This window comes from Hylobates moloch, unplaced genomic scaffold, assembly GCF_009828535.3.
Source record: "Hylobates moloch isolate HMO894 unplaced genomic scaffold, HMol_V3 SCAFFOLD_10, whole genome shotgun sequence".
Classification (NCBI taxonomy): domain Eukaryota; kingdom Metazoa; phylum Chordata; class Mammalia; order Primates; family Hylobatidae; genus Hylobates; species Hylobates moloch.
This window is the reverse complement of record NW_026652285.1, coordinates 28,325,569-28,352,777: the sequence shown is the minus strand read 5'-3', so window position 1 is coordinate 28,352,777 and position 27,209 is coordinate 28,325,569. Positions and strand designations below refer to the sequence as shown.

The 27,209-nt window shown below is 48.9% G+C and overlaps 1 protein-coding gene across 11 annotated transcripts in view; it reads right to left on the bottom strand.

Annotated features, from left to right (window-relative positions):
• Positions 1-72: 72 nt before the first annotated feature.
• LOC116474956 (protein DBF4 homolog B) overlaps positions 73-27,209 on the bottom strand; it is a 40,334-nt gene continuing 13,197 nt past the window's right edge. For 3 of the 11 annotated variants that reach the window (XM_032163879.2, XM_058444863.1, XM_058444861.1), the window contains exons 3-13: positions 25,229-25,383; positions 19,534-19,725; positions 18,613-18,663; positions 17,141-17,228; positions 15,248-15,321; positions 12,525-12,561; positions 10,960-11,005; positions 8,337-8,453; positions 2,288-2,396; positions 1,963-2,087; positions 73-1,135 (exon numbers count right to left, since the gene is read on the bottom strand). In XM_032163879.2, the coding sequence (XP_032019770.1) occupies positions 163-1,135; positions 1,963-2,087; positions 2,288-2,396; positions 8,337-8,453; positions 10,960-11,005; positions 12,525-12,561; positions 15,248-15,321; positions 17,141-17,228; positions 18,613-18,663; positions 19,534-19,725; positions 25,229-25,383 (1,967 nt within the window). In that variant the 3' untranslated portion in view covers positions 73-162. Of the gene's footprint in view, positions 1,136-1,962; positions 2,088-2,287; positions 2,397-8,336; positions 8,454-10,959; positions 11,006-12,524; positions 12,562-15,247; positions 15,322-17,140; positions 17,229-18,612; positions 18,664-19,533; positions 19,749-25,228; positions 25,384-26,940; positions 27,059-27,209 lie in introns of all 11 variants that reach the window. The other 8 variants (XM_058444857.1, XM_058444856.1, XM_058444864.1 and 5 more) reach the window with 6 other exon arrangements.

The following is a 27,209-nucleotide window of genomic DNA, read 5'->3' as shown; positions in this document are numbered from 1 at the left end:
GGCCTCCTACTGGCTCTTTTGGGGAAGTCCTGGGGTTCTGCCCCTCCTGCATCCTGGTCAGCCCTGGCCGGGTGTGCAGCACCCAGCAGAGGAATAAATTGTATCTGTGGCCCTTCAATCTGGAGCTGCCTGGCCCTGTGAAGAGCCAAGCACCTTGGGGACTCATAGGAGCAGCTCTCCGCCAGCATGGGGCTGGGGCTGGGGCTGGGGTTGGGACCAGGGCTGGGAGACAGGGAGACAGGGCACCTGGAGAGGCTGGGGGGCCCAGAGGCATCGGGAACAGCTGGCTCCTGCACTGGCTGGCAGGGGCTGCAGGAGGGAGGTAGACCTGCTCTCTACAGGTGCTCCTGAGGGCTGCACACTGGTAGCTGAGTACAGGGGAGCTGATGGCCGGCCTGGAGCTGTGGGGCAGCTGGGGAGCTGGCCAGCCTCCTGGGATACAGGGCCAGTGGCTGTACACTCAGAATCCTCAGGCCCTGGGGGCCACCCTTCCCCCAGCCAGGGGGGCTGTGTGGCCCAGAACTCTGCTGGTCTGTCTGTGGGCTGCCAGGGGAAGGGGTCTGGGAGAGAGAGGCAGGTCTGTGAGTGGCACAAGGACTGGAGGGAGGCAAGGAGCCTGGATTCATGGCCTGGAAGGGGAAGAGAGGGAAGGCGCTTGCCACTAGTTGTCCTGGTGCCGCAGGGGTTGGGGGCTATTGGGACAAAAAATGAAGCCTGTGGCCAGGAGGCCCCCACTCTCTTCTCAGCACTGCCACTGGGGAACTGAACCTTCCGCTTGTGGCCAACAAGTGCCAGATCTGGGCCAGAGGAAAGTTCCATAAAACCAGAGCTAGGCAGGAGGCATTGGCAAGCAGGGCTCCTGGACACTGGTGTCCCTGGGGGGTCCACAAACACATCAACTGACCCCCCCAGGTCCTGGCAGCTTGCTATAGGTCCAGGTACCTCACCAGTCCCTGCACGTTCAGCTGGTGCCTGCGTGCTGTCCACTGTCCCATCCTGCTCTGGGATACCTGATGCCTGGCAGCTGTCTTCTTTCCTCATCCTGGGAGATGCTGCCCTGGGATGGGAGGGCTGATGGGGGTGCACAGTCTCAGGACAGAGAGGGTCATGGTCAGAAGCTGGGGAACCTGACCACCTGTTGGGACAGAAACACCCAGTGAGCTGCAGGTTTCAACTTCACAGCAGGCCTGGGCCAGGGCTGAGGGCACAGGGAGAGCTGCCACAGCTGGTGGTTCATGTGCCGAGAGAGCTGCCTTCTCTGAGGCCCTGTGTCAAAGTCCTCCTGTTTGGGTCTGAACATGGGGCAGCAGCCAGCACTGTGTGCACTTCTCTTGGCTCTGCGGCCTGTGGTTGGGGCCGGCCAGAGGAATAGGTTAGAGGCTATTCCATTTCATGACTTCACAGAGGAGGCTGTGCCCTTTGGCAGCTGAAGAAAGCAGCGCAGTGCCTGGCTGTGCAAGTTGAGCTTGAGGTGGAGATTTGGGGTGAGGTGAAGCCACAGCCCCAGGTGGGAGAGGGTCTGCCTTGCTGGCAGCAAGGGGAAGCGGGGCTCAGAGGGCCCTGGAATTCCCACCAAACCCCATGCAGTTCTTCTTTCTGGGGGTGACTTCTACAGAGGGAGAAAGACTTTGCTTTTCACCTATCTAGGAGAGGCCCAAGCACTACCCCCCTGCTCCCTGGCCAGAACTGCTTATCGTCCACATCAAAGCCCGTGGGGTAGGAAGGGAGCCACAGTCTGGTCTGGGTCTAGTCTTCATCAACTGAAGTCACAGATGGAGGTCTTTTTATTTTTTTTGGCCACCCCCAAAACAAACAGGACTGAGGATGAGGGGAAAGGAAGGTGAGAAAAGAGGAAAACATCACAGTCTGGTCCCAGCAGCCACCAACCTGAGGGTCTCTTTCCACCCAGAGGGCAACAGAGGAGAGTGCGGATGCAGTTGTGCCTGCCAGCGTGGCACTCACCTGGGGAGGCCAGCCTGGAAAGGGATGTCTGGAAAGCTGTGGCTGAGCTGGGCAATGATCCTGTCCACTTCTGCATATAGATGGGCTTCTAGGGCAAAGCTCTGGTGCTGGGCACTCTGAAGATGCTGCCGGAGGGGGGAGAGGAGCACAGGGCATTAGATGAGGCCCGGGGGGAGGGGGACACGGAAGCTGACCTCCCAGCCCATGCTCTGGCCCTGGAGGACAGCCATAGCAGCGTAGAAATTGCATAGAAAGGACTCATCCCCAGTGAGCAGGCTCCCTCAGGGTACTCTGGGAGCAGCTGCTTAGTGGGGAAGGGGCTCACCACATGGAGCTCCTCGAAGGCCTCTTGACAGCACTCGCAGTAGCCTTTCTTCCTCCTGGGCATGGTGCGGGCAGCTGATTGAGGGTTTGGCTCTCCATCCTTGGATTCTCTGCGGAGGGTACACAGTGCGGCAAAGTGGTTACTGCTGGGGCCCTTGGGGGAGGAGCCACTACTTAGGGCCTGAGGCCTAGGTCAGGGAGGGGAAGGACCAAGATGGCCAAGGGGCTGGGCAGGCACCGGCAGGCAGGCCTTCCCTGAGCTTGGTACCAATCATCTAAGAATGGCAAGAGGGGAACAAGGAAGAAGACGTCTGGAGACCTCCCTGTGGGCAGCCTGTCTTATCTCTGTCCTTCTCTCTTTTTTTTTTTTTTAAGACAGAGTCTAGCTTAGTCACCCAGGCTGGAGTGCAGTGGTGCGATCTTGGCTCACTGCAACCTTCACCTCCTGGGCTCAAGCCATTCTCCTGCCTCAGCCTCCCGAGTAGCTGGGATTACAGGCGCCCGCCACCATGCTCAGCTCATTTTTGTATTTTCAGTAGGGATGAGGTTTCATCATGTTGGCCAGGCTGGTCTCAAACTCCTGACCTCAGGTGATCCACCTGCCTCAGACTCCCAAAGTGCTGGGATTACAGGTGTGAGCCATCGCGCCAGCCATCTCCGTCCTTCTCTTAAACCACAGGTGAGGATGGGATGGTGATGGCAGCAGCAAGAATCCCTTGTAGGAATTCCAACTCTGTGCTCAAACCTACACCCACATTCATGAGACCTGAAAGATGAAAGGGAAAAGGTCTCAACCACAGTGAAGGGACTGCTCTTCTTTTCCACCTGAATGTCTCCCCAGCTTGGTTCAGTCTGTCCCTTCTCTCATGCTGCCTTGGATCTCTCACAGCTGTCCTCACTGTCCGCTAGGACTTTCAAACCTTCTTCAAACCTTTTTTTTTTTTTTTTTTTTTTTGAGATGGAGTCCCGCTCTGTCAACCAGGCTGGAGTGCAGTAGCACGATTTCGGCTCACTGCAACCTCCACCTCCTGGGTTCAAGTGATTCTCTTGTCTCAGCCTCCCGAATAGCTGGGATTACAGGAACATACCACCATGCCTGGCTAATTTTTTTTTTTTTTTTTTTAATTTTTATTAGAGACAGGGTTTCACCATGTTGGCCAGGCTGGTCTCAAACTCCTGACCTCAGGTGATCCACCCACCTCAGCTTCCCAAAATGCTGGGATTACAGGACTGAGTCACCACATCCGGCCAAGCCTGACTTCTTATCTGAATATCAGCCCCATATTTCTTACAACCAAAGGGCATTTCTATCTGGCCATCCAGTAAACTCGACAAGTCCAAAACACTCCTTTTAAAGACTTCCTAAGTATGACACAAAACCCAGAAGATATACAGAAAAACTCATAAATTCAACTATATACAACTTTAAAATATGTATGCATGGCAAAGAATCATTAGCAAATGATATGGTTAGGCTTTGTGTCCCCACCCAAATCTCATATTGAATTGTAATCCCTATAATCCCCAAGTGTCAATGGAGAGACCAGGTGGAGGTAACTGAATCATGGGGGTGGTTTCCCCCATGCTGTTCTCGTGACAGTTCTCATGAGATGTGATGGTTTTGTAAGGGGCTCTTCCCCCTTCACTCAGCACTTCTCCTTCTGCCACCTTGTGCAGAAGGTGCCTTGCTTCCCCTTTGCCTTCCACTGTGATTGTAAGTTTCCTGAAGCCTCCCCAGCCATGCTGAACTGTGAGTCTATGAAACCTCTTTCCTTTATAAATTACCCAGTCTCAGACAGGTCTGTATAGCAGTACGAAAATGGACTAATACAGCAAAGTTAAACACCACAAACTTGGGGTTTGGTTGTCTTTTAAAAGTATTTACAACTTCTCTGCTCAGGGAGGCTTAGGAAAAAAATATATATATTGATTTATTTACAACTGCCAGGTACGGTGGCTCACACTTATAATCCCTGCACTTTGGGAGGTCAAGATGGGAGGATCACTTGGGCTCAGGAGTTCGAGACCAGCCTGGGCAACATGGTGAAACCCCACCTCTACAAAAAATATAAAAATTAGCCAGGTGTGGTGGTATGCACCTGTACTCCCAGTTACTTGGGAGGCTGAGATGGGAGGATTGCCTGAGCCTGGGAGGTGGAGGTTGCAGTGAGCAGAGAAAACAAAATATTTACAACTAATAACAAAGAGCTCATTTTTCTAATATGAGAAGGGCTCCTTACAAATTATTAAAGTGATCAACAACCCAAATAAAAAATGGACAAAGTATATAAAGAAGGTTCACATAAAAAGAGATTCAACCAACCAAACATATGCAAACATACTTAGCCTCATTCATAGTAAGAAAAAACAAAAATTGGCCAGGTGCGGTGGCTCACGCTTGTAATCCCAGCACTTTGGGAGGCCGAGGCGGGCGGATCACGAGGTCAGGAGATCGAGACCACGGTGAAACCCCGTCTCTACTAAAAATACAAAAAAATTAGTCGGGCGTGGTGGTGGGTGCCTGTAGTCCCAGCTACTCGGAGAGGCTGAGGCAGGAGAATGGCGTGAACCCAGGAGGCGGAGCTTGCAGTGAGCCAAGATGGCGCCACTGTACTCCAGCCTGGGCAACAGAGTGAGACTCCGTCTCAAAAAAAAAAAAAAAAAGAAAAAAGAAAAAACAAAAATTATAATTATACTGAGATACGGTTTTTAATCTGTTGTACTGGAGGTCAACATATCTGCCAGTCACAGCATGAGGCAAGGGGATGGGAAACAGCCTCTCTCATGCAGTGCAGGTAAACATATAAGTTGGTATCCCTTCCATGAAAAGCCATTTGGCTGAATTTATCAAAATTATAAATGCATATATATTTTGATCCAATATTTCTATCTTTAGGAATTTATTCCACAAACACACTTGAACAATTGCAAATTTACTCTGAGCATGATTTTGTTTGGAGCTAATTTAAGCATCCATGAATAACAGACTGGTTAAATAAAATACAGTAAATATATTCCATACAATGGCATAATGGATACCCTGCAGCCATAAAAGGGAATGCAATTTTTTTTTTTTTTTTTGAGACAGGGTCTACTCTGTCACCCAAGCTGTTGTGCAGATTCACCACCTTGGCTCACTGCAACCTCCGCTTCCCATGCTTAAGCAATTCCCCAGCTTCAGTCTCCCGAGTAGCTGAGACCACACGCTTGCACCACCATGCCTGGCTAATTTTTGTATTTTTAATAGAGGTGGGGTTTCGCCATGTTGCTCAGGCTGGTCTCAAACTCGTGAGCTCAAGTGATCCACCTGCCTCAGCCTCCCAAAGTGCTGGGATTACAAGTATAAGTCACTGTGTCTGGCCAGATTTTTTAAAAATATAAAAATAGAGATGGGAGTCTCATTATGTTGCCCAGGCTGGTCTCGAACTCCTGGGCTCAAAGTGATCCTTCCCCTTTGGCCTCCCAAAGTGCTGGGATTATAGGCGTGGTCTATCTCCAGAGATAGTTCATGGATATACAAGTATATGTGTATCTTTCGTTCCCTCTTCTTACATAAAGAATCATATGGGCTCGGCATGGTGGCTCACGCCTGTAATCCCAGCACTTTGGGAGGCTGAGGTGGGTGGATCACGAGGTCAGGAGTTCGAGACCAGTTGGCCAACATAGTGAAACCCCATCTCTACTAAAAACACAAAAAATTAGCCGGGCGAGGTGGTGTGCGCTGTAATCCCAACCACTCGGGAAGCTGAGGGAGGAGAATCGGGTGAACCTGGGAGGCCGAGGTTGCAGTGAGCAGAGATCACGCCACTGCACTCCTGCCTAGGCAACAGTGCAAGACTCATTCTCAAAAAAAAAAAAAAGAATCATATAGTATTGACTATGCTGGATGTTACTTGCTTTTTCTTTTCATGCCACCCCAGGCTGCGCTCTCCATTTGGCAGGGGTGAGGCACCACTCAGATCTCCTCCAGCCTCTACCCCTGGGAGGAAGGTTGCACCAGTGAGGGGACAGAACTGGAGGCTGGGTGTGGAATATAGACTTTTCACATTAAACCATTTGTAACACAAATTTTAAACTTTTTAAATTTAAAAATTTTTAAACTTTAAAATATAATAATGACTTCAAAAATGTAAAAATTTAAACACTTCTTCCTACACATATTTTCCACATACACACACACACACACACACACACACACACACACACACACACACACAGACACACGCCTGGAACTTTGATGTCCCACCAGGGCCAACCCCCTGCCTAGGCTCCTCACATGCAGATACCAAAGCTTCATTGCTTCATCTTCCCTTTACAGCCTCTTAGCTCCTCTGTGATCCCAAGGCCATCCCAGGCCTAGCATCACTGCCAGCGCCAAGCCTGGGCCACCTTCTGACTGGCTCTCCCTGGTATCCCTTGTATTGGGACTTAACCTCACCTCTTTCTCTCCTTGCTCCCACTTCATCTACTGCCACATTCCCTTAATTTTTTCCCTCCTATCTGTACTATTTTCTGACCCACAGCCTTTGTCAGCTGATGGAAACCACAGACCCTCCTTGGCCCCAGGAACTCCAGGGCTGAGAGTCTGCTCTGTTCTCTCCTGGTCTATAACCCCATAGCCCAGAGGTTAGAAAGGGTCTGAGAAGGCATCTCACCCATCACCTGAGCTGAATTCCTTCTCTACTTTGGTTAATGAGGGTTCAAATTCTCAAACATCTGCAGAGTAGAAACATTAACAAGCCCATAAGCCATGAGCCATGTAATGCAGTGATCTTCTCCCCAACCCCGCCCCTTAGTTATTCCTGATGTTTGGCCCAACCAGTTTAAACTTTGATATTCACTAAAATCACCTGACAGCTTGTAAAATGCAGCTTTTGGGGTTCCATCATCAGAGATTTTGATTCTATACATATGGGGTGGAGTTCAGGAACCTGCATCAGGGTTTCACTCTGTCACCCAGGCTGGAGTGCAGTGGCACAATCATAGCTTACTGCAACCTTGAACTCCTGGGCTCAAATGATCATCCTGCCTTAGCCATCTGAGTAAGTGGGACTATAGGCACTTGTCATCACGCTTGACTAATTTTTTTTTTTTTTTTGAGAAGGAGTCTCGCTCCATTGCCCAGGCTGGAGTGCAGTGGCGCAATCTCAGCTCACTACAACCTCTGCCTGCCGGTTTCAAGCGATTCTCCTACCTCAGCCTCCCAAGTAGCTGGGATTACAGGTGTGCGCCACCATGCCCGGCTAATTTTTTTTTTGCATTTTTAGTAGAGACGGAGTTTCACCGTATTGGCCAGGCTTGTCTTAAACTCCTGACCTGAAGTGATCTGCCCACCTTAGCCTCCCAAAGTGCTGGAATTATGCGCATGAGCCACTCTGCCTGACTCATAATTTTTTACATTTTTATTTTTATTTTTTTGTAGAGGTAGGGTCTTGCTATGTTTGTGTGCCCAAGTTGGTCTCAAACTCCTGGCCTCACGTGATCCTCCCACTTTGGCATCTCAAAGTGCTGAGATTACAGGTATCAGCCACTGTGCCCAGCTAGAACTTCTATTTTTAATGAGACCACAGGGGACTCTGATGATGGTGGTCTATAGATATGAGTTTGAGAAAGTAGTCTATTGTCCTCTGTGTATACTCGGTAAACCCTGCCGAGTGAGGTAACTGCCGGGTGCACCATGTCTGGTTGCAATGGTCCATGATCTGGGGGAAACAGTGCAGGCCAGGGGTTCTGGGCGGACAGGGTAAGAGTGCTGTGTCTCAGCAGTGAATTAACAAATAAGTCTTCTTTGACCCTTAAGGAGAAGGGGGTGCCCTTCACAACCCTGGCACCTCCCTTTCTTCTTCAAGTTAAATTCTTCAGTACGGATGAAGAACACAAAATAAAATGGATGAACGCTCCTAGTCTCTCTTCTCTGGGCTACGTTCCCAGAATAGACTTTGCCTAAGGAGCAAACACATGGCCATTCCCAAATCTGACCAGCAGGCCCCCGATGGGGAGGATTTTGGCCTGTAACCAGCCCTCGGTACTCAGGAACCAGAAAGACCCACCTGGTATGGTGCATGCTGCCCAGGGTCGTCGGGGCCTCAAAGGGACTTGCATCTTTGGGTCCAAGAAAAGAAATTTCAGGAAAGGATTTAAATTGATGATGGAAAGGACGAAACTTCCTGCAACAGAGAAAACTTCCACTTTGACTACAATGGGGAAGGTAAAGGCTGAGGAGGGGGCCTCGCCCAACGCCCTAGAATTCCAGCCCTGATAAAGTGGACTTTCACCTCCACATCTTTTAAATTCTTTAATAAAACTCATCAGCCTTTCTAGGTTAAATTAATACATATGTTCTCTCTGTCTACTTTTCAAACTCATACCACTGCCTCCCTGGTATCCTGTAAGCACCCTCTGGGCTTATCCTATTTTATATCTAAGGAAATGAAGCCCAAGAGTTCTGTGACTTGCTCAAGGGCTCACAAATAGTTAAGCGGCCAAGGTCAGATCAGAAGCCACATCTCCAGACTCCTGATCTACTTTTCCTCACCTTCCCGTTTTGTTTCTTGACCCTACAACAATCTTTGAGGACTCTAGCCTGGCAGATTCTAAATGGAAGAATGTTTAAACCAGTACAGTTATTTCCCTGTTCTGTGAAGTGTTCTTGCTGGTCCTTAGAACTATCTGAGGGCTGGTGTTCTGAAAGGAGAAGACAGGCACAGTGAAGGTTCTGGATAGTCAGACCTGGACTGAGTGGTTCTGGCAGTGTGCCTCAAATTGCAAACATTCAAGAGACTTGCAGAGACAGAAGTGATCTGTGTATACTTCACAAACCCTGCCAAGTGAGGTAACTGCCGGGTGCACCATGTTTGGTTGCAATGGTCCATGTTCTGGGGGAAACAGTGCAGGCCAGGGGTTCTCAGGGAGCAGGGTAAGAGTGCTGTAGCTCAGCAGTGAATTAACAAATAAGTCTTCTTGGACCCTTAAGGAGAAGGGGGTACCCCTCACAACCCTGGCATGTTTCTTTCTTCTTCAATGACATTTTGTTTCTGCTTAGGGAGCTTGAAACTTGAGGATGGGCAGGCTAATAGGCCTAATAGGCTTTGAACGCACCTGCTTCAAAACAGCACATAAAAAAAAATCACAAGTGGCTGGGCACTGTGGCTCCCACCTGTAATTCTAGCACTTTGGGAGGCCGAGGCAGGTGGATCACCTGAGGCCAGTTCGTGACCAGCCTGGCCAACATGGCCAAACCCCGTCTCTACAAAAAATACAAACATTAGCTGGGTGTGGTGGTGAACACCTTTAGTCCCAGCTACTCGGGAGGCAGAAGAATCGCTTGAATCTGGGAGGCAGGGGTTGCAGTGAGCTGAGATTGTGCCACCGTACTCCAGCCTAGGCGATGGAGTGAGACTCCATCTCAAAAAAAAAAATTCACAAGAAATCTCAGCTCTAGTTGGATCTCCTCTCTGGCCTATAACGCCAGGAACACACACATTATGTACCCCACTCTGGTGACAGTGATATACCTGTGCCTGCCATGTGCAGTGCAGATACTGAGGCTGTAACAGTGCCTTTCAGGCCTTGCATATGTGTCATGATTACCTACATTTAAATAGGTATGAAGGGACTGGGGATGAACACGCACTCCATCCCACTGGAACTGGAAGACAGCACCTCTGTACCATCCCGTTGTTCTCTCCACTTGCCTTTGGGCCACCAAAGCCAGCGCAGCACTGTCTGCAGGTGCTGAGAAGTGACCCTGGGCTTGTCTGGAAGATGGGCAGGCATGCCAGGCTCCTAAGGCTGGTCTCAGCTGCCCTGCCCTTCCCTGCCTGAGGCACACAGACAATTCTGTCCTCAGTAGTCTCTGCTGGATATACATGGACTTATTTCCTTTAAAAAATTTATTTAGTCTGAAAATGCCTTTTTGGAAAAAAAATTAAAAACAAAAATTTAAATTTTGAGATAATTATAGATCCACATAGACTTTTGATCTTGTACTTACTGAAGATTCAGTGATAACCAACATGGCTGCTAATAGCTCATCAGGTTAACATTGTCAATGGTTAGCAAGGTGGCTGTACACAAGTCCCTTCCTTTCTGACCTCAGTTTTCCCCATTAGGAAGAGATGGGCTCCCCTCATCTTTTTCACCCAGGGCTGTCAGGAGGTAACATGAGCCAGAAAAGGATTTTTCAAAGTGAAACAGAAAGGCTTTATCAAGTACAGGGTGGCCTGACAAGGGAATCCCCAATACCACCCCTAGCACCCTCATTTCAGCCAAGATGATGTCTTGGACTATATTAGCACTGTGACTGGGTAATGAATTGACACGAAATGTCAGCATACACCCAAGGGGAAAGGAGCTGCAATAATGAGCCTGCATGGGACACCATGAGCTCATAGAGCAGAGTATTAAATAGAGGTAATTCACACACAGGATCATTAATCTCTGACTCATCTCCAAGAGGACTATTCACTGTATAATGCCACTCTCAGAGGCTCCTCCTGGTTTGCGTGAGACTTCTCCATGACAGTGGGAGGAAGTGGCTTTTCAGGAAGATGAAGGTGCAGGGTTAAGGGGCTCCATGTCTTCACATTAGCTTGAGGCCCCTGAGCACCCCTCCCTCCTCCCTCCTCTGTGCAGGCCTAGCTGGGGCAAGCAGAGAGAGGAGGTCCCACTCACCTGCTTTCATCTTCGATTTTGAGGAACGGTGCCTTCAGTCTGGCCACTGAAAGGGGAAGAATGCACACATTAGCTATCTGTCTGCCCCTGGGCAGGGCCTGCACCACACATGCAGGAAATGCTGAGAGGGGAGGCTCTGCCAAAGCCTAAGAGCCTTGCAAGAGCTGGAAATCATGCCACCCCAGGCTGCGCTCTCCATTCACTCAGATCTCCAGCCTCTACCCGTGGGAGAAAGGTTGCACCAGTGGGGGGATAGGCTGCAGTGTAACTGCAGCCCTAGATGGGCTCTCCCTCAGCAGGACCCAGGAGCTCCTGTGTGTGGATTCTGGAGGCTATCGATCAACCAAAGATGCCACCACTATCAGACATCTAGCTGGTTTGGTGGGAGAAACCTAGCCACTGATGGTTTCTGCTAAAAGCAGGGTGGGGGTGGTCGTTCCCACAAAGTCCCAGGTCCTTCCTAGACCTCTGCTTCTGGAGCCTCAGGATACTGAGGGGCCTAAGAACACCCAGGCAGAATGCTCCAGGAGGACCCTGGGTTTTTTGGAGGGGAAGCAGAGAGGAAGAGGGGTAGTGTTTAGTGGTCTTATTACCAGGATGGTAGAAAAATACCACAGGTGAAATCTGGTTCCTGAAAAAATAGGGCAAAGGAGTGCTGAGAAGATGAATTTGGAGTCAATTAAGAGACTCACCCCTATTAGATAGTTACTTGCATAGCTTACAAAATCTCTTAGGCATCAGGACCCACAGTGACCAGGAGTCCTGTGGAAGGGGCAGCCAAGGCAGCTGAAATCCTGGGCCCATCTGACAGCCACAAATTCCCCAAAGACGCTGGCACCTTACAGCTCCCAACTGTACTTGAGGCCACCTCAAGCAAAAAGCACCTCAAGCACCCAAGCAAAAAGCAGCCTTTTCTCCTTTAGCAGCAGCTCTCATTAATTACATTTTGGGGCAATTTCTTCTCTTTCTAATTAACTGAGACAGCTATTAAAATCAATTCCCCTACAGACTTCCTTGAATTTTGAGCATGAGAGAGGTGCCAAGTGACTTTTCTTAGCTCCTCCTTGTGCATGAATAAATGCCACTGAAAGAGCATCTTTGGGAGAAACATCCAGTGGGAGCAACTCTCCTGCTGTCCAAGAGGAACCAGGAGATGGAGTCCATCAGTCTGCCAGTTTGTCAGTTTCACGGAGTTTGGCAGTTCTGAAAACGGTAGGCAGCTGTCAAACTGCCCACCCCCAAACTGCTACTGAATCAGAAGGAAAAGGATGCTGAACCTCAATCGATGCCCAGGAACAGCCAGAGGACACAGGAGCCAAAGTGTCTGCATGGGGTCTTGGCTCTAAAGGAGAAGCCCCGGCCCAGCAGCTCTGGACTTGCTCTTGGACATGCCTCTCTCGCTCCAGAAACCTGAGGACCAGGCCCTGGAAACACAAAGGGGCAAGATAACCTGGACTCGCTTGCTGCCACAGAAAAGTGAGCAGATGCTGCCACAGAGGGAGTCATGGGGAAGTGTTTAGGGAGGGACGGATTGCAATTAGATGAGGAAAAGCTACCACACTGACCTTTCCGTGTTCTTGACTCTGCTGCTGGACATGTTCCCTAAATGGAAAGGAAAAATAGGCTAAGGATGTGAGGAAGCCACGGGGGTCAAGGAACTGGGCCTGATAAGCCAAGTGGCTGCCAGTCTGTCCCACTTTGCTTCCTGCTATTGAGAGGCCTGCAGAACCAGACTCTCGGGCCCTGAGCTGGAGCAGACCTGGGAAAACAACGGCTCCCTCCTTGGCAACACGATGAATAAGGGGGGCACTCGGGTGTGTGAATCTTAATGGCAGCTGACTGTGCAGGGAGTGCAGGACAGTACAGAGAGCAAGAACTCTGGAGTCCCAGAGGCCTGGTGGGAACTTCAGCTCTGCCACCTGCAATGTGAAGAGTACCCACCAACCTCATCGCATGTTGGCACAGAATAGATACTCACTAAATGGCAGCTTTATTTTCTAGGTACTGATGCTGTTCCAGGTACCCTATAGGACTAGGATAAAGACGACGGCCATTTGCTTTCCTATGTCCTATCTTGTGTACTCCGATTCTGTGGGTCAAAATCAATGTCTAAGCCAAGGTCAAACAAAGCTGATATTAAAAAGTAAATGGAGGCCAGGTGTGGTGGCTCACGCCTGTAATTTCAACATTTTGGTGGCCAAGGCAGGTGGATTGTTTGAGCTCACAAGTTTGAGACCAGCCTGGGCAGCATAGTAAGACCCTATCTCTAAAAAAAAAAAAAAAAAAAAAAAAAATTAGCCAGGTATGGTGGCACATGCCCGTAGTCCTAGCTACTTGGGAGGCTGAGGTGGGAGGATGGTTTGAGCCCAGGAGGCGGAGGTTGCAGTGAACAGAGATGGTGCCACTGCACTCCAGCCTGGGCGACAGAGCCAGACCTTGTCTCACAAAAAAAGTAAAGTAAAATAAATAAATAAAAGAAAAGAAAAAAGAGTAAATGGATCTTCTGGTGTACACCTGAAAAATAAGTAAATAAATATAAGATAAATGGAATAAAATTAAAAAATCAGCTTTAGCTGGAGGGCCAGGATGATGGTGGATCTATGACCACCTGTGCCTCTGGGCCCTAAGAAGTTCCAGATTCTCCTCTAGGCCACACCTTGAGGGCAAACACAATCCAAAGAAGCCTCTCACATTCCCTTGCGTATCAGCACATTACACCCAAAACTCACTTCACAGCTAGATATCTACAAAACTAATTTTTTTTTCTTTTTTTTGAGACAGAGTCTCACTCTGTTGCCCAGGCTGGAGTGCAGTGCTGCGATCTCAGCTCACTGCAACTTCTGTCTCCCGGGTTCAAGCGATTCTCCTGCCTCACCCTCCCAAGTAGCTGGGATTACAGGCATGTGCCACCACACATGGCTAATTTTGTATTTTAGTAGAGACAGGGTTTCACCATGTTGGCCTGACTGGTCTCAAACTCCTGACCTCAAGCGATTCGCCTGCCTCGGTCTCCCAAAGTACTGGGATTACAGGCGTGAGCCACTGTGCCCGGCCTACAAAACCGATTATTAAGTTAAAGTAAAAATGCTGTGCATCTGCATAGAAGGGGGGAATTTTTGACATATTTGCTTCTATGTGCATAGAGTCCTAGAAACTGTTCACACTGTCAGGAAGGGAGGTCAGTGGTTGAGGAGAAGCTGGAGCAGGGAGAGAATTTTTGTTGTATACCCTTTTGAATTTTGAACAACACAAATTTAACAGCAGCAATGACCCCAACACTCCTAGAGGAGAGGATGTGGAGAGGGTGTCAGTGTCTGAGTGCTCCATCCACTATTTTTTTAAGTTTTTTTTGAGACAGAATTTCGCTCTGTCGCCTAGGCTGGAGTGCAGTGGTGCGATCATGACTCATGGCAACATGTCTCCCGGGTTCAAGATTCTCCTGCCTCAGCCTCCTGAGTAGCTGGGATTACAGGCATGTGCCACCACGCCCAGCTAAGTTTTGTATTTTTAGGAGAGTTGGGGTTTCACCACGTTGGCCAGGCTGCTCTTGAACTCCTGACCTCAAGTGATCTGCCGGCCTCGGACTCCCAAAGTGCTGGGATTACAGGCGTGAGCCACCATGCCCAGCCGCTCCATCCACTTTGGATATGGCTTGCTAGTTCTGTTAGCTAATTAGCACTGTTAACTAATAGCTATTACTGTTCGTCCTGTGTCTGGATGCCAGGCTGTGGGTAGATCTGTAGATTTAATCCTTCCTCAGATTGAGGCTTGGGTGAAGATACTGTGGCTTTAAACTAGGTTGTGCTCTCCTGATGTGGTACACACAGTTCTAACACCAGCAAAGAATGAAAAACAAACAAGGATTTAGAAGATGGCACCTATTTCAATCACTCCTTCTCACCCCTGCAGTATGCAGACTCATTCCCAGTCTAGAGGCTGTACAGGGGAAGTTCCAGAATAGCAGCCTGGTCAGTGCCATGGGCATTTATGAACTTTATCTGGTCCAGAACTACTGTAGGCAGCCCATGGCCCAGGCGGTCCAGGCCACAGGGATGTCTCAGCAGGGTGTGTGCCATGGGAGGACTGCAAGTGCCACAGAGAAGAGAGAAGAAAGGGTGTTGTAAAGCTATGGGTGCTAGGACTGAGGTAAGTTAAGAGGCTGCATTCCTCTTCCATCTTTCAGAATGGCCAGGAAGAGATGGTTTGGGCGGGCCATGGATTTACCTAAGTTGTCACTGATTTCACTGAAAACCATCCATTTGTCCTTCAGTTCAGCAGGATGACCTACCTCTGGCTTCTTTGGCTCTTGTTTTTTCACACATAAAGAGGCAAGAGACAGCTGTTGCACGTGCATCATCATTTCTGTGGAGAAGACAGAGGGTTTGTGCCAAAGGCTTCCAGTCTTCACTTACCTAGCACAGCCCCTTCCTGGACTGCAGGACTAAACTCGCTCGGCCAACCCACTGAATCACTCTAGCCTTGCCTGCCACCTTCTGGCTACACATCCCCTCTGCATCTCCTGACAGCGGAGGTTAAGGACTGGGTCCTCTATCCCTGGAACAGCACCTGAGCGGGTGTCATGCTCTTTTGCAGCATTGAATACAACTCATCTTTGAACAGAAGGTGCCTCATGGCTTGCTAAGGACTTTAAGGCACCACTGAAGAGCTGCGGCTGTGAGGGAGGACATGCTGTGTGAACTACTCAGCTGTACCCTCAGGTGAAAGACCAGCAAGGGCTAAACATGCTAGCACTTCTCTAACAGAGAAAGGCAGGGAAGGAGATCAAGTCAGAAGTGGCTGATTTTTCAGTGAGATGAAGCCCTCCACATCCCAGACCAGGAACTTCCCCTGTACAGCCTCTAGACTCCCCTGGAAGATCTTGGTACCAAGGGGTGGGGCAGCACCCCAGTCAGCACCTATGGGCTGTCCCATCTGGACCAATCCCCTAAAAATGGAACAGAGAAAACTCCAGACTCAAGAATGGAGCTGGGTATGAGACCACTCACTGCCAGCTGGTTCAAGACAACTATTCTAGCGTAAACAGGCTGCAAACAGGTTGTTTACGGTGTGAGAAAAGAAGGAGCACAAAATTTACAGCTGAGTAAAACTGAGAGTGGTGGGCCACACTACACACTCTGGTGAGACCATGGACAATTTGCCTAATCCCTTTGAGGCTCAATTTCCTCATCTGTATAATGGGGACAGGACTGTAGTGAGGATTAAATGAGGTAATTCGTAGCACAGAGTCAATACCTGTTAGGTGGCCATGAATTTTTTTTTTTTGAGATGGAGTCTTGCTCTGTCACCCAGGCTGGAATGCAGTGGCGTGATCTCGGCTCACTGCAAGCTCTGCCTCCCAGGTTCAGGCCATTCTCCTGCCTCAGCCTCCCGAGTAGCTGGGACTACAGGCGCCCGCCACCACGCCTGGCTAATTTTTTTGTATTTTTAGTAGATATGGGGTTTCACCGTGTTAGCCAGGATGGGTCTCGATATCCTGACCTTGTGATCTGCCCACCTTGGCCTCCCAAAGTGCTGGGATTACAGGTGTGAGCCACCGCACCCGGCCGAATTTTTTTTTTTTGAGACCGAGTCTCACTCTGTTACCCAGGCTGGAGTGCAGTAGCATGATCTTGGCTGACTGCAATCTCCGCCTCCTGGGTTCAAGTGATTCTCCTGCCTCAGCCTCCTAAGTAGCTGGGATTACAGGCACGCACCACCAGGCTCGGCTAATTTTTGTATTTTTAGTAGAGACGGGGTTTCACCATGTTGGTCAGGCTGGTCTCAAACTCTTGACCTTGTGATCCACCCGCCTTGGCCTCCCAAAGTGCTGGGATTACAGGTGTGAGCCACCACGCCTGGCCAGTGGCCATGAATATTAAGATCACTTCTGCATTTGTAAAACAGGATCATCATACTAGCTGGGGGAGAGCTGTAGCAGGTAACATGAAACGGCATGTTCTAGGGACCTCCTGTGGGATGCCGAGGCCACAGCCTGCACTCTGCAACCTCACCACTTTCCCCCTTCCCCACATCCTCCCACCTTTGTGGATCAACATGGCAGCTGAGTACTTCTGGCTTCCGGTGACCAGAAGCTCACATGACCATGATCCTTCTAAAAGCTGACACTCCTGGTCAAAGTCACCAATTCTCCCTCCACAGGAGCCCAGCACAGAAAGGGTACCATCCACGTGCAGAATCCTCACTCCCCAAGAGCGGGCATTGGTCAGAAGGCTGCTGCTGCCCCCACTGCCTCCTCCACTGATGCTCCCCTGAAATTACAACACAGAGTCAGGTAGAAGCAGAGACTCCCCAAGGCCTGAACGTGAAGGGGACACATAGAAATTGCTTCTGGGAGGTCTGAGTTACCCATGGGAGGGACTGTGGGGAGGCAGGCAGGAGAGAGAGTACAGTGCCCAGAGAGTCCATCCCAACCCCCAGGAAGACATCCTGTCCTCCACATGGCCACACTGGGAGGGGAAGGACCACTGGTCTGCCTATACATTGTGCTCTGGCCACCTCGTGACCAGGAAGGAACAGATGCTTCCGAGAGAGCTGTTCGTTGGGAGGGCCTCTGTGAGGAAAGCTCTCAGCACAGTAAGTACACAACAAACACGGTGACCATCATCCTCATTGAGCATGAAACTATGTTGGCTGCAGATCTTCCCCCTCCACTGGCTCAGTCCAGCAGCACTACATCCCCCATCACAGCCATGTACCCCTCCTGATGTCACTAGCACGACTCTTCTCAGAAGATCACCTTAACTCCTCCTCCTGCCACTAAACTTTAACAGCCCTGGATATTCACACAAGGAATAAAGAGTTACTTTTTTTTTTTTTTTGAGACAGAGTCTAGCTCTATCGCCCAGGCTGGAATGCAGTGGCACAATCTCGGCTCACTGCAACCTCCACCTCTCAGGTTCAAGCAATTCTTCTGCTTCAGCCACCTGAGTAGTGGGGACTACAGGTGCGTGCCACCACACCTTGCTAATTTTTCAGTAGAGATGGGGTTTCGCCATGTTGGCCAGGCTGGTCTTGAACTCCTGGCCTCAAGTGATCCACCCACCTCAGCCTCCCAAAGCATGGTGGCTCACGCTTGTAATCCCAGCACTTTGGGAGGCGGAGGCGGGCGGATCACGAGGTCAGGAGATCGAGACTATGGTGAAACCCCGTCTCTACTAAAAATACAAAAAAAAAAAAATTAGCCGGGCGTGGTGGTGGGCGCCTGTAGTCCCAGCTACTCGGAGAGGCTGGGGCAGGAGAATGGCGTGAACCTGGGAGGCGGAGCTTGCAGTGAGCCGAGATTGCGCCACTGCACTCCAGCCTGGGCGACAGAGTGAGACTCCGTCTCAAAAAAAAAAGAAGTCTGGCTTCTGTACCCAGCAGCCCTGTCCCGCCACATCTCACATCCCCCCAGTTCTCATGGTAGGCTCCAGAGTTGGAGGTGGCTCTGGCTTCAACACTTACTCTCTAGGTGAATGGCTAAATAACTTGTCTGAGCCTCCACTACCTGATGTAGAAGAAGGAAATAATGACAATACTACATATCGCAGAGTGTGCATTTTGTGTGGGTGCTTCAGAAGAACCTGGGAAGAAGGGTGAAATCCCTCCCTGTGCTGGAGACCACCCGCTCTGTCCCATCTTGCCCCAGCTCACCTGGTTTCTGATGGCCTTCTGCAGCAGCTCCTTCCCTCTGCTTAGAGGCACCTGACGGGGACAGAAGAGCAGTGAGGTCTGCTGATAGGCCACCTGTGCACTGAAAGATGTTTACACAGGAGCTGGTGAGGGGTTATGTCTTGGGGTTATGTCCCTCGGAAAGCTGGGAGCAGTGACAACTGAGGATTGGTAGAAATGAGAGCCTAGAAAACGTTTAGGAGGTAAAGGTAAAGCCACAGGAAGTTTAGGTCACCCTGAGGTGGCAGCCTGAACCTGGTGGAGAGAAGGGCACTCTGAATTCACTGAGATCCAATTGTTATAAATGTCCTGAGACCCTCTTTAAGAGTCTCTGCACCCTCCAGGAGATAATGAAAGCAAATGTTTCACTTTAGAAATTTTTGCTCGTAGGAAGTCCCATCTGTCATCACAATGCCAACAGTGTATGTTCATGGACATTTTAATATTAATATAAGTTAGACAAAATAAGAATGTAAGCCTAGAGGGGAAAAGCCATATTCCATTTTAAATCAAAGACATAACACGTGTATTGTCCAAACTCTTGGCCCTTCATACATGCAAGCAAGGAAGAAGGGAATGGCTGCCTACTCAGGGTACTCCTGCCCAAGCCCAGACCAATCCCAACACAACTTCTCTGGTTTATGAAGACTCTCCCCTGGTTTCTAAACCTCTGACTTTCAAGTCCCATAAAAACTGACATACGGCATAAAAGGGTAGCATGGGGGATAGTATGTTGCTGAGGTGTTTAGATTCAGAGCTATGATAAAATATTCTTAGTCCCTGAATTCAAATGAGAGATTAAATTAATCCAGATGAAATTAAAACCAGAGACTGCCTTAAAAGGCTCACCAAAGCCTACTTCCTTTGTTTACACGGCATACCTTTCCTACATGAGGTTCTTACCGAGTCAACAGGTTTCTGTGAAGGCCTGGGGTGGCTGCCTTTTGGATCAACCATGGCCGATGTTTCCACTCTGACCTTACTGGGGCTAGGGCTAGGGCAGCCTCTGTGGCTTGTTCCACTGCTCTCTGACTTTACTTCTCTGCGGCTGGACACGATGTAACTTACTTCTTTGCTCAGAAAACCCTCAATTACCTGAAACCAGATCACAGAGGTGGCTGAAAACCAAAAAGCAAATGCAGAATTGTCAATATAAAGAGGCTGGAGAAGGAAATCTTGGCTGCCAGGAGTTCCAGAATCAATGTCTTTAAATAGACTAAATGCAGTTCCGTACCAAGTTCTAAGAAGACATCATCCTGAAATCTAATGGGATATATATATATGTGTGTGTGTGTGTGTGTGTGTGTGTGTGTGTGTATGTGTATGCGTGTGTGTGCGTGTATATATATATATATGTATATATTACAGATTTTGTCTCCAAGACTGCTGCCCTGACCCAGTGGCAGAAGGCTGCAAGCTTTGAGTTCTATGAGCAGTTTGAGTTTGCATGCAGCAAGAACACATTGAAAGAGCTGGACAGGATTAAGACTAGCTTGTGTAAGCCATGATTTTTCTGTGTAAGAAACACTGGGGACCAGGTGTGGTGGCTCATGCCTGTAATCCTAGCACTGTAGGGGGCTGAGGTGGGAGGATCACCTGAGGTCAGGAGTTCAAGACCTGCCTGGGCAACACTGCAAGATCCTGTCTCTAAAAAAATTTTTTTTTTTTTTAATTAGCTGGGTGTTGTTATGTGCACCTATAGTCCTAGCTACTTGGGAGGCTGAGGCAGGAGCATCACTTGAGCCCAGTAGTTCAGCAATGCAGTGAGCTATGACTGGACCACTACACTCCAGCTTGGGGAGTGAAATCCTGTCTCTAAAAAGAAAGAAAAAAAAAGGCTAAAATGGCTTATTTTATGTTATATACACTTTACCACTATTAAAAAAATTTAGTTATGAATTGAAAGATTATATTTACCTTTTTTTTTCTTTTCTTTTCTTTTTTTGAGACAAGGTCTCACTTTGTCTCCCAGGCTGTAGTGCAGTGGCGTGATCCTGGCTCACTCTAATCTCCACCTCCCGGGTTCAAGCAATTCTCCTGCCTCAGCCTCCCAAGTAGCTGGGACAACAGGTGTGTGCCACCACACCAGCTAATTTTTGTATTTTTAGAAGAGATGGGGTTTCACCATGTTGGCCAGGCTGGTCTGGAACTCCTGACCTCAAGTGATCTGCCCACCTTGGCCTCCCAAAGTGTTGGGATTACAGGTGTGAGCCACCGTGTCTGATCACATCTACCTTTTTTTCGTCACCAGGCTGGAGTGCAGTCATGCGATCTCAACTCACTGCAACCTCTGCCTCCCAGGTTCAAGCGATTCTCCTACCTCAGCCTCCCGAATAGCTGGGACTACAGGCGCATGCCACCACGCCCAGCTAATTTTTATAATTTTAGTAGAGATGAGGTTTCACCATGTTGGCCAGGATGGTCTCGATCTCTTGACCTTGTGATCTGCCCACCTTGGCCTCTCACAGTGCTAGGATTACAGGTGTGAGCCACTGTGCCTGGCTGCATCTACCTTTTTTAATACAGCAAAAGCAAATGCTAGAGGGTAGGAGTAGGGCATTATCCCATATAAATATAGGAGATTGTTAATGACCGTACATTCCTCCTCCTATCCCAGTATACCCACTCCTTTGCAATATGACTTTGCTGTTCCTGCCATTAGGAGGTGGGACCTACTTTTTTATGCCCCTCAATCTGACTCGATTGGACCAATAGAACATGTGGAAATTATGATGTGTGGAGTTCTAGAGCCTAGGCCTCAGAGGCCTTGGCTTCCTGCCTCACTTTCTGGGAAGGCTGCCTTGAGACCGCCATGTTCAATCAGCTAGTCTAGCTTATTGCATATAGATATGATAACTGACACAGAGTGCCAGATGTGTGAGTGAGGCCATCTTGGTCTTTCCAGCCCAGGTGACCCTCCAGCTGAATGCAGCCTCAGGAGTGAGCCCTGTTGGAACCACCAGATAAACCACCCAGCCAACCCACAGCATAATGAGAAATAATAAATTGTTGTTTTGGCCAGACACGGTGGCTCACGCCTGTAATCCCAGCACTTTGGGAGGCCAAGGTGGGTGGATCACCTGAGGTCAGGAGTTCGAGACCAGCCTGGCCAACATGGTGAAACTTCGTCTTTACTAAAAGTACAAAAAACAACAACAACAAAAAGTAGCCAGGGATGGTGGCAGGCACCTGTAAACCCAACTACTCTGGAGGCTGAGGAAGGAGAATCGCTTGCATCTGGGAGTCAGAGGTTACAGTGAGCCAAGATCGCACCACTGCACTCCAGCCTGGGCATCAAGAGTGAAACTTTGTCTAAAAATAAATAAATAAATAGAAAATAAATTGTTGCTTTAAGCCCAAGTAGGGTTGGTGTTTTATATAGCAAAGGCTAAATGACAGAAAGGACTAAAAGTTCAAAATGTAATTATGGGCCAGTTTGGTTATATAATCCTCATTCTATCCATCCTCACCACTGAGTTTCTGCAGTCCTGAGTTTCTGGGTTTGACAGCAAAGAGCCTCTCCATTCCAAGCCCTATTCATCCAGTTTCCCCAGTTATTAGTCTCTTTTGGGTCAACCACTATCATGCTGTTTTCTTTTTTTTTCTTCTTTTTGAGACAGAGTCTTGCTCTGTTGCCCAGGCTGGAGTGCAATGGCACAATTTTGGCTCACTAGAACCTCTGCCTCCCGGGTCCAAGTGATTGTTGTGCCTTACCCTCATGCACTCGGGAGCAGCTGGGACTACAAGTGCATGCTACCGTGCCCTGCTAATTTTTTACATTTTTAGTAGAGACAAGGTTTCATCATGTTGGCCAGGCTGGTCTAGAACTCCTGACCTCAGGTTGTCTGCACCTCAGCCTCCCAAAGTGGGATTACAGGCATGAGCCACTGAGCCCAGCCTAAATATATATATGGTTTTTTTTTTTTTTTTTTGAGACGGAGTCTTGCTTTGTTGCCCAGGCTGGAGTGCAGAGGCACGATCTTGGCTCACTGCAACCTCCACCTCCTGGTTTCAAGCGATTCTCCTGCCTCAGCCTCCCGAGTAGCTGGGATTACAGGAGCATACCACCACGTGTGGCTAATTTTTGTATTTTCAGTAGAGATGGTGTTTCACCATGTTGGCCAGGCTGGTCTTGAACTCTTGGCCTCAAGTGATCCGCCCGCCTCGGCCTCCCAAAGTGCTGGGATTACAAGTGTAAGCCACCGTGCCCAGCCCCTAAAAGTATTTTAATGGAATCAAATACAGCAAATGCTTTTTACTCAAAGTTGTTCACCTGTGTTATTTCTAAACGCTAAAAATTATTAAGAGTCTAAATGTCCACAGAGCAAGAGTTAAGTAAATTAATAATCCACTCAAAAGAATATTATATTCCCACTGCAAATGATGCATATGAAGGGCAATAATGATAGAAAAGTGCTAATGCTTTAAGGTTATGGGTAAAAAATTGATAATAAAAATGTACTAATGCCAGCTGGGTGCTGTGGCTCATGCCCGTAATCGTAACATTTTGGGAGGCTGAGGTGGGGGGATTGCTTGACGCCAAGAGTAAAGACCAACCTGGCCAACATAGCAAGACCCTGTCTCTAAAATTTAAAAAAAAAGTACTCATGATCATAGCTAGAAAAAAATAAGCATTGCCCTGCCCTTTTTTTTTGAGACGGAGTCTCGCTCTTGTTGCCCAGGCTGGAGTACAATGGCACGATCTCGGCTCACTGCAACCTCCGCCACCTGAGTTCAAGCGATTCTCCTGCCTCAGCCTCCTGCGTAGTTGGGATTACAGGCATGTCCCACCACACCCAGCTAATTTTGTATTTTTAGTAGAGACGGGGTTTCTCCATGTTGGTCAGGCTGGTCTCAAACTCCTGACCTTAGGTGATCTGCCCACCTGGGCCTCCCAAAGTGCCGGGATTACAGGAGTAAGCCACCGTGCCCGGCAGCTATAATTTTATTTTTCGTAGAGATGAGGTCTCACTATGTTGCCCAGGCTGGTCTCAAACTCCCAGACTCCAGCAATCCTCCCACCTCAGCCTCCCAAAGTGTTGAGATCACAGGTGTGAGCCACCACAACCGGCCATTAAGTTTCCTTTTTTTTTGGCCGGGTGCGATGGCTCACGCCTATAATCCCAGCACTTTGGGAGGCCAAGGCAGGCGGATCACAAGGTCAGGAGATCGAGACTATCCTGGCTAACACAGTGTCTCTACTAAAAATACAGAAAAAATTAGCTGGGCGTGGTGGTAGGCGCCTGTAGTCCCAGCTACTTGGGAGGCTGAGGCAGGAGAATGGCATGAACCTGGGAGGCGGAGCTTGCAGTGAGCCGAGATGGTGCTGCTGCACTCCAGCCTCAGTGACAGAGCGAGACACTGTCTCAGAAAAAAAAAAAAGAAAAGTTTCTCTTTTTTTTGAGACAGGGTCATACTGTGTCACCCTGGCTGGACTGCCTCCCAGGGCTCAAGCGAGTCTCATGCCTCAGCCTACTGAGTAGCCAAGACTACAGGCATGTGCCACTGTACCTGGCTAATTTTTGTATTTTTAGTAGAGACAGGGTTTTGCCATGTTGGCCAGGGTGATCTAAACTCCTGGGCTCAAGTGATCCACCTGGCTCAGCCTCCCAAAGTGCTAGGATTACAGGTGTGAGCCACTGCACCTAGCCTTTTTTTGAGACAAGGTCTCACTCTGTTGCCCAGGCTGGAGTGCAGTGGTGCAAGATCTCGACTTCAGCTCACTGTAACCTCTGCCTTTTGGGCTCAAGTGATCCTCCTACCTCAGCCTCCCAACTATAGTCATGCACCACCACACCCGCTTAATTTTTTGTATGTTTTGTAGAGACGGGCTCTCGCCACGTTGCCAGGCTGATCTTGAACTCCTGGACTCAAGTGATCCGTCCTCCTCAGCCTCCCAAAGTGCTGGGAGTACAGTCATGAGCCACTGTGCCCAGCCTAAGTTTCTAATAAGGAAAAAGATTTATCTTTATTTCTTGAAGGTTATTTATTTATCTTTTTTTTTTTTTTTTTTTTTTCTGAGACAGAGTCTTGCTCTGTCTCCCAGGCTGGAGTGCAGTGGTACAATCTCGGCTTACTGCAAACTCTGCCTCCCTGGTTCAAACAATCCTCCTGCCTTAGCCTCCTGAGCAGCTGGGACTATAGGTGCCCACTATGATGCCTGGCTAATTTTTGTATTTTTAATAGAGACAGGGTGTCGTCATTTAGGCCAGGGTGGTCTCGAACTCCTGATGTCAAGTAATCCGCCTGCCTTGGCCTCCCAAAGTGCTGGGATTACAGGTGTGAGCCACTGCGCCTGGCCAAAAAAATGGTTTATATTTAAAATTGCTTTCGTAAATGTAGTGAGACCACTGAAAATACCTGGAAACTGCTGGGCGTGGTGGCTCACGCCTGTAATCCCAGCACTTTGGGAGGCCGAGGTGGGCAGATCATGAGGTCAGGAGTTCAAGACCACCCTGGCCAACAAGGTGAAACCCCATCTCTACAAGACTCTGTCTCAAAAAAGAAAATACCTGGAAACCATAATAATCCCTATCCAACGCCTGCTCTACAGCCTGCAAAGGCACATGGCATCACAGGAGAAGAGCAGGTTACCTACCCCACCCAGTTGCTGAATGGCCCCTGTCAAAAACTGGAGATTCTTGCCAGCAGGCAGATCCAAGTAAAAGGACTTTCCCGAAAAGGGATGCTTCCCGGCACCTGGTGAGTTCTTCTGGCATTTTCCTAGACACGTGGAAACTCCTAGCTGAGCCCCTAGAAAACAATAAAGAGGAGCAAAGTAAGAAGCTTGAAAAGAGAGTCCTGAGGCCAGGTGGCCCTCACTGACAGCTCAGTCTGTGTGCTATAATAGCACAGACTAGACCCTGGGCACACACAGACAGCTGCGAAGCCAATGCCCTTACTCTCAGAAGCTCAGATGTGGTGAAATTGGAACCTTCCAAACAAGATAATAAGCAAACAAGGCTTGCTGACTTCTTCACTTCTTCCTTAGAATCTGAATCTAGGGAAGCCATTTAAGTAAAAAAGAATTAGACAGATCCCCAAACCAGACATTGGAGGGCTGCAGTGAATAGTAAGCTAGGGAAAAGAGGGCCCAGATTCACATGGGAGTGCCAGGCAGGAGGACGCTTTCTAGCTGTGCTGGATGAGTCACTGCCTGCCCTGTTGCCAGTGCCCAGCCCCTAACCAGAGTCAGCAGGGTAACATCATGGCAGTGTTGCCGCCTAGCTTAGGGCGAATATGGATGTGTATTCGAGACAGATAAGAGGGTAAGGGGACAGTGAACTTGTTGGCTCCTGAATTGGCCTACTTCCTAACCTCTCCATTTGGTAACTTAGGTAATTATAACTCAAAAAGACAGCTCTTGAAAAACAACAAGACAAAGAGTGTGTGTGTGTGTGTGTGTGTGTGTTGGAGAGCACAGAATGCTGCTGTAAATGGAGAGTGAATGAGCCCATATTCCAGGGGCTTTGCCCTGTAGTGGGGTCGTTTCCTCTTCTTTTTTTTTTTTTTTTTTTCCCTTTTGAAACGGAGTTCCACTCTTGTTGCCCAGGCTGGAGTGCAATGGCGTGATCTCGGCTTATCGCAACCTCCTTCTTCCAGTTTCAAGCGATTCACTTGCCTCAGCCTCCCCAGTAGCTGGGATTACAGGCATGCACCACCATGCCCGGCTAATTTTGTATTTTTAGTAGAATCAGGGTTGCTCCATGTTGGTCAGGCTGGTCGCAAACTCCCGACCTCAGGTGATCCGCCTGCCTCGGCCTCCCAAAGTGCTGGGATTACAGGCGAGGGCCACCACACCTGGCCTGGGTTGTTTCCTCTTCTATGCAACCTCCAATCCCTAAACTCAACGGAGGGACACACGAGATAGGGCAAAAGCTTTTGATCTTCCTTCAAGGAGCGTGTTACCAGAGTGGCTAACGAGCCAAAGGGACATTTGTGTATAAGAAAACATGAGGCAACTGAAGAAAGCAAGTACTACCAAAGAAACTTTATCTGGTATAGATTGTCTATCTGTCATAATAATGAACCAGATAGGAAAAAGAAAAACCATTAAAGTATAATAAATATTCTTGAAAAGGCTAGGGAGGATACAGGAAACATAAAGCAGGAACAGCAGTTAAAGAAAAGAATTAGGCCAGGTGCAGTGGCTCATACCTGTAATCCCAGCACTCTGGGAAGCCGAGGTGGGCACATTACTTGAGGCCAGGAGTTCGAGACCGGCCAGGAGTTCGAGACCAGTCTGGGCAACATGGCGAAACCCTGCCTCTACTAAAAATAGAAAAATTAGCTGGGCATGGTGGTACACACCTGTAATCCCAGCTACTTGGGTGGCTGAGGCACAAGAATTGCATGATCCTGGGAGGCAGACGTTGCAGTGAGCTGAGATCACGCCACTGCACTCCAGTCTGGGTGACAGAGGGAGATTCTGTCTCAACAAAGCGGGGGAAAAATAATTAGTTGGAGATAATGGACATGAAAAACATAGTATTTTTAAAATCTTGGCTAGGTGCTGTGTTTCACACCTGTATCCCAGTACTTTGGGAGGCTGAGGCAGGTGGATCACTTGAGATAAGGAC